The sequence below is a fragment of the Carassius carassius genome, chromosome 31, assembly GCF_963082965.1.
Source record: "Carassius carassius chromosome 31, fCarCar2.1, whole genome shotgun sequence".
NCBI classification, from domain to species: domain Eukaryota; kingdom Metazoa; phylum Chordata; class Actinopteri; order Cypriniformes; family Cyprinidae; genus Carassius; species Carassius carassius.
Genome location: NC_081785.1, coordinates 13453036 through 13460477, shown reverse-complemented (window position 1 = coordinate 13460477; position 7442 = coordinate 13453036). Strand labels below are relative to the sequence as shown.

Sequence of the window (7442 nt, the reverse complement as noted above, 5' to 3'; positions counted from 1 at the left end):
ATAATTGAGATGGCAAATGTTCTGTTAAATAATGGTTAGCGCAACTGCAACTGCACTATCTATTCAAAAATTCTAAGCTTTCATTTTAAGCAATGTCAAAATGTATCTACACACACACACACACACACACACACACACACACACACACACACACACAGTGCTGCTTGAATGTTTGAATTTGGCTTGAATCAAATAAAACAACACAGAAGTGATTCAATTTAAGCATATTTACATATTATGGGCAAATTAAACAATATAGTGTTGATTTTTTTTGATACAATTGACAAAACAGATCCATTTTTGTAAATCTGTCTATCTATCTTCCTCCAGTACATAAAATCTGTCTGAGAAATTTTCCTCGGATCAATCAGTACTCAAGATTTGTTTCAGAGGATAAGAAATTATAATTTTAAATTAAATTAATATGAAGTTTTTGCTTTGCCATTTAACAGCATTTTTTTCCTGCACATTTTCTTCCAAGATGTCAGAGTAAATACAAAAAGTCTAATTACAGTAATGAAAATATCTAAATAATATATATAAATATGTAAAAGAAAAAAACCCCACACAATACCATGAAAGCCTTTTATTGAACCGAGATGTAAAATATCTTTTTTCTTTATGTAAAGTAAGTTTATTCCTGTTGATAGTAACTTTAATAAAATGGAGAAAAAACAACTTATTTTGTTTTGAAGGAACTGTTTCTGAATTTTTATATTAATATTTCACATTGTGCTTTGTCTGGATATTCATAAGTGTCAAACCATTTCCATAGACCTACCAACCAGGTGTATTTGCATATAATCTCATATATTTTATATCATTTTATAAAGTCATACTATAGATTCAAATTATGCCATAATATAGTAATGCAAAGGGATTTTTAGAAATGAAAAAATGTTGTGAAATATATATATATATATATATATATATATATATATATATATATATATATATATATATATATATATATATATTGTTGTCTGAAACAACATTTTTGGGCTGACAAAACAGAAAGACTAAAGTAATTCTTCCTTGGAAATGAACGTTATGAATGAGAAAAGTGATTTTACAATACATGTCCAAAAACCAGCAGGTTAAGGTATCAGAGGGTCTCAGGTAGTTCAGAGTTTTAGTTCAGTAAAAGCAGTCATTTTCATCAGAGTAATAAAATATCATTTGTACGAATCCAACCGGATGGATCCAGATCAAGGTTAATCATCTTGTACAGTGAGAGCATCATTCCTCTAAAGGTCCATCTGTTTTTTCATACCTCTCAGTCCTCTGGATGTTGGAAAAAATGTTTTTTTTTTTCGGCGGCACAGAAGTCTCATCAGATCGAAGGAGGATTTCATAGTGACTCTCCTGGCTGTTTTTCACCTGTGATAATAGCTCCCAGATGTCCTACTGATGAACCAATGGTGCTTTTAGTCCAGTCCCACCACCATTGTTTTCCTTATATCAGTCGGATGTGGAGCAGGTGGCAGGGATGCTGTCGAAATAAAAATAAGTCACCATCTATCAACAGTATGTGCAACTCAAGACATCAGTGATAGGCTGCAACATGGCACCTGTCTCTCATCGTGGCTCTCTGACTTTCACCTTTCATCTCACGTGTGTATGTACGCTAAACTGTGCCTAAAGGAAATGCTAGATGATAAAGTAGCACAGTAGAATGATTTTACAGAAGGTTCTGAAGGCACTTGATTTCATTACAGACAGCAACTCCATGTTCCTTAGAGAACATGGTCCGAAGTTGACGGCTATCTTTACGCACCTAAAGAAAACAACTGCAAGGGGTCCAGCGTAACCACCATAAGCAGATCCACACTAGCAGCAGGTACAGCGTGATGTTAAACAGTTCTCTACAGCTGTTGTTTAGCAGAGCCGTGCTGAAATGAAAGGTCAACTCAAGGATTCTCAGTGAGAGACGGTGTTCATTGTGTTAGCTGCATGATGAGCTGTTAAAGTTTGATCAGTTAAAGCACAAAGGAGGAGTACATGAACGCCCTAACTGTCCGAAAACAGACTTTACATTGAGATTGTATGCTCCAAACGCTCTTTAAAACAACACGCATTTGTGGAGCCCTGATGTTCACGTCAAACCAATAACATCAGAGCACAAGGACCTACAAAAAGCGTAACTGTATTTGACATATCTCTATTTTCAGACATAAAAAAAAAATGAATTTTTTTTTTTTTTCCAAACGATCATTCATTTTTGTTACCATCATTGTTTTTTCCTCCTCGGAAGCTTCCTTCGTGTGGTTCAGGATTACGTGTTGTGACATTATGAGGTCTTTGATGACAGTAGCAGACGTAAAACAAAGCAAAAACCATGTAGTGATGGAAATACATCTTATGTCTTTGTGCTTTGAAAGATTCCCCTATTAAGTCTCTCAAGCCGTCCTGCTGTAACCATCCACCTGTTCTGTTCTTTATAACACTGACACCAGTAATGGGCTTTTCCACAAGGTCTTGAGTGGACTCCGGTGTAATCACTGTGTTAGCGAGCTTTAGATTCCTTCCCTGGCTTCCTCTTCCTTCACACTGATCTAAAACCTTTACGTTCCTTTTGTGTAGACGGGATGAATCTTTGGTTGTTGTGTTCAGGCAGTCCGTGTCAGCCGAAATCTCTATGAATGCCAAAGCTGGGTTCCACCTCCATGTGATGAGGTCACCTTCGGAGGCCAACCAAGACCAAAAGTAAAGTGAGCCAGAGCTGCCATATATGCACTGCAGCGGGAGAAGCCAGGGATCTTATATCTGAGGAAATAAAGACAAGAACAAATGCAGTTACTGATGGGAACAAATATCCATTTCTCAGTTCTGTATAAATATTCAGAGATTAGCAATTCTGCCTTCTAGAAGTTTAATGAGGTTTGTCTACGGTCTGTATCTCTAAAAAACATCTTTTTTTTTTTGCAACATGCTATGCTTTAATTCAAAAGAGAGTGAGAAATTAACTGTAAACATTTGCTGTGAGTCATGAAAAGAGTCATTCGAGCTGGTGGATTATCTTGTTATAGATAAGAAAAATGTAAAAAGTGTAGAAAATACAGTCCATGTTATATTAGCTTTGTTATATTAGCTTTTTCTTTCACACTTGTGTGTTCTTGTGATTCATTGTGATAGACTAAACAGGTATTCAGCAAATTCAGCATTTTATTTTATTTTTTTTTGGAAAGAAATGAATACTTTCATTCAATAAGAATGTGGGATAACCTCATCAAAAGGAGCAGTGAAGACATTTATCATACTGCAAAAGATTTTTTAATTTTTCAAATTAAAGTTGTTCTTTTCTAATTCTAATTTATCAACGAAACTTCAAAATGTTTCTAAAGGATCAAAAACTGAAGTTATAATGCTGCAAATTGTTTAAAATTGATAAATGTTAACCTGATAAATATGAATAAATTACATGTATTAATTCAATGCATTAATAAAAATGATAGTTTTTTTTACTTATTTATTTCATTGCAATAAACTCAAAAGCCATTGCTCATATAATTGCTTTAAAACTCTTGTCCATTATACTCACTACTACTGGGTGGGGGGTCTCGACACTCTCCTTCTTCTATGGTCACATCGTCTACAGCAATATCCCCTTCAATGCCAGAACCACGTATACCCTCCAAAACCATCTACACGAATGGACGGGAAAATAAAGCCAAACACATTTTCACTTTGTAGTGGCTATTCATTTCATTCTGAATTCATATATATTAAAATATCTATAGTTCATTAAATAATTACATAAGTTATAAGAAATATAATAAATAAGAACAGAATAGTATCCATGTTGTATCATAAAATATTATATTATTATAATTATTTTTATTATATGATCATTATTTGTGTATTACTATTCAAGAAAAATAAAGCAGAAAGAGGCACCTGAAAAGAGGATGTGGGATTGATGTTAACTCTAGCTTGCCTCCAACGGTCTCCTTGGTTCCCACTCAGGGTCCAAACAGAAGTATCTTGACCCGTCTGGCTCTTCTGCCTCAAATACACATTTAATGTTCCTGGAAAAAAGGCAGATGCACTCAGTATTAGTAGAAGTCATTAGATGCAATATGGTTAGTTGACTTTGAACCCTTCCTTTGAGTTACATAGCAACTGCAAGGTCCAGTGACCTTGAAGAGACCTCATCTTCATCTCCAGGAAAATAATCAATCATTAAACTGTTTAGAACACAACCACTGCTGTTGTAATACTGTATATATGCCACATAACGCTACACTCTAATTTTACACTGCTTAAAGGAAAACTAGGAAGAAAATCTGTATTAATCTCTCAGATTCGGGATTCGGACATGAGACAATGAGACTAGTGCTACAGAGATGTGATGCAATTAATGCTAAGATAAACTTTCTGGAGATATAATCCTTTAACCAAAGCGAAACATTAAAACAATGCACAACACGCACACAAACCTTGTTTATGCTTTGTTCTTCTTTAATGATGTAATATTTTCCCCTCATTAAATTGTTTTACACATCAAGAAATGAAGAAGTGCTTTTGAAAATTAGATGCAGACTCTAGGCTTATCAGTACTCTAATAACTTGTATTTTACATTTTGAGATTACACGGACAGCTGAATGTCGCTCACTTTATTTGAGTAACATCCTGTTACTAAACTGTTATGTCCTGTTTCACTTGTGCACTAAATCAATTATGGCTGTGTGTAAACACTGCATTTGTACACTTACATCTGTAAATGATCGCATTTGCATGATGCTGCTTCCACACCACTAGGTGTCAGTACAACAAAAATTGATTTAAGTGCACATTTAAGTGCACCTTGTGTAGGTTTTCATATCAAAACAGCCATCTAACCATGTTATCTTGGTTCTTTGCTGTGCAACCAGACAGAAGATCTTGTTGGGCACATGGATTTTTAACCCGGGACCACGTGTCAAAAGCCAGGAAGAGAACACCCTGGTGAGTTGGAATTAGCCCCACACTTTCTATTCTAAAGGCACACTGCTTTGTGAAGCAGAAAATTGCAGTTACAAGCTTGTCTGAGGGGCTGCGGAGGTCATCACTACCACAGAAGTGCAATTGCATGTCCAGCTCAACTGCAACAGCATAAAGTGAGCATGAAAAAGGGAACTATAGAAATGTATCCATATAGCACAAATTGAGTTATTGGTCTAAATCATTTACAGCACTTACAGTCCACTAGAAACCTTTAATAGCAAGGTTTTCCATCCCAGAAAAGGCCAAAGTGTACACTGCACTTTTCTGACCAGCATGTTAAAACATAAATATGGCAATTTCTGCCACAGAGTAAAAGGTAAAATATAAAAAATAGACTGAGATAAAAGTTATAGTGTGTATAGAAAAGAATCACCCTCCTTTAAAATAATCACATTTTGTTGCATTGCAGCCTGGAATGAAGACGGACACAGTTTTTGTTTTTACAGAACCATTGAGTTGACTTCTCTGCCGCCGAGAAAAAAAAAGACATTTTTTTCCAACATCCAGAGGACTGTGAGGTATGAAAAAGGATCACCCCTTTGTGTCAGTATTTTGTTGAACCACCTTTTGCTATTATTGCAGCCTTTAGTCTGTTGGGATATGTCTCTTGTCTCTATAACTTTGCACATCTACAGTAGACTTTGCAATATTTGCCCACTCTTCTTTGCAGAACTGCTTAGGTTCAGTTAGATTTATTGTTACATATAATTTGGTTTTGAGGCCAAATAATTACATTTTAGTCTCATCTGCCTCAGAATGGTCAAGGTGCGTTTTGGCAAAGTTGTATAATTCTGATTGAAAAACGAAATCAGAAAAGGGCACAAATTTAACAGTTCAGTGCAAAATATATTAGGCAAAATATGTTCCGTATAGGCCAACTATGAAAATACAATCAACATCGAAGGTTTCAATGTCAAACCTAAGGAAGACAGATTGACAGACTAACACACACACACACACACACACACACAGAATTGGGACACAGAATAGGACACATGCTTATTTAATAACCGTCTTGTTTCCTATTTAGGTTTATGTATGTCCTTAAATTAAACTATTATAATCTTAATTCAAGTGATGAAGGAGTCTGACAATAATCAGTTAAGTTCTACTTTAAGGTTAACACTGCCTGGTATACATGTTTGAGAATAATTTAGAAAAGTAATCAAAAAGTAATAAAATGTAATAAGTTATATTACTTTATTAAAACAGTTGGAATGGTTACACATTTTAAATAGGGTAACTTGTAATCTGTAACCTATTACATTTCCAAAGTAACCTTCCCAACACTGATCAACACGAATTGGAAGTTAATCTCATCAGGATTCTTTATGATGTATTGTGCTAACCTACCTATATGTTTCCCATACATGTGGTAGTAGAAGCTGAAGCAGTATGTTGGGTTGGTGGCCACATTCCCGTAGGGATTTTTAGGGGCAACATTGAAGGATGGAGTCAACAGTCGTGCTTTATCTCCTTCCAGACGTGGTCGTGAGGTCTCGATGTACATGTAGAAACCTGTACAAAGTGCACAAGCACATACAAATGAACTGATTTATTCCTATGATGACAAAGCTGAATTTTCAGCATCATTACTCCAGTCTACAGTGTCACATGATCCTTTAGAAATCATTCTAATATGCTGATTTCGTGCTCGATATAATTTATTATTATCAATTTTGAAAACAGTTGTGCTGCTTAAATTGTTTATGGAAACAGTGATACATTTAAACAGCAGCATATACAAATTACATTTGGCACAGTCATTTTAACTGTGTAGAATCAATGTCATACAGCGGCTCAAAAAGTTCTCTCAGCACACCTCCACCTAACTCTGCACTGACTTAAGAATAATCAATAGGACCTCAGTGACTCCATAGCACAGGACAAAAGATTTTTCAATTCACATTTCTCATAACCTCTTAAAAGGCCATTTTTTTCTTCTTTTCATATCAGGTCAGAGTGACTTAAAGAGATATTGACTTGGGTTTTTTTCACACAAGCCCTTAAATATCCATTAATTGAAATATTAACAGAGTGCTGCATGAATGAGTCCTAAAACCCACGTTTTAGCACTTCCAGTTTCATCGTCCTGCAGTCAATAGTTTTTCAGAATGGGTTTTTGGTTAAATGCCTAAACATAAGGTCCGTGGTTAACACAAGCTTTAAGATATTAAAAAATTTGATTCTGTGACAAAATACATCAGTAATATGTCATTTTCTTTTAATATGTAGTTTTGTGAGGTTTTTTTGGCTTGAAAAAGGTAGTTGCTATCAAGTGGCCAAATGGGACTAAAGCGACTGTCAGGGACATTAAACATCATGACGATAAAAAGCTAAACTCCTGTGTCTATACTTGCTCTCTTCTAAACTATTCTAAATCAGACTTTGTAATTTGTAATAGTCCTGTCACAATTAACGCGTTAACTCATGCGATTAATTTTTTCAGTTTAAC

The 7442-nt window shown here is 35.1% G+C and overlaps 1 protein-coding gene across 2 annotated transcripts in view; it reads right to left on the bottom strand.

Annotated features, from left to right (window-relative positions):
• Positions 1-1276: 1276 nt before the first annotated feature.
• Positions 1277-7442, bottom strand: part of LOC132111588 (MAM domain-containing glycosylphosphatidylinositol anchor protein 2-like) — a 178674-nt gene continuing 172508 nt past the window's right edge. For both annotated transcript variants that reach the window (XM_059519025.1, XM_059519026.1), the window contains 4 exons: positions 6341-6505; positions 3898-4028; positions 3542-3644; positions 1277-2766 (listed from right to left, as the gene is read on the bottom strand). In XM_059519025.1, coding sequence (XP_059375008.1) covers positions 2678-2766; positions 3542-3644; positions 3898-4028; positions 6341-6505 — 488 coding nt within the window. In that variant the 3' untranslated portion in view covers positions 1277-2677. The remainder of the gene's footprint in view (positions 2767-3541; positions 3645-3897; positions 4029-6340; positions 6506-7442) is intronic.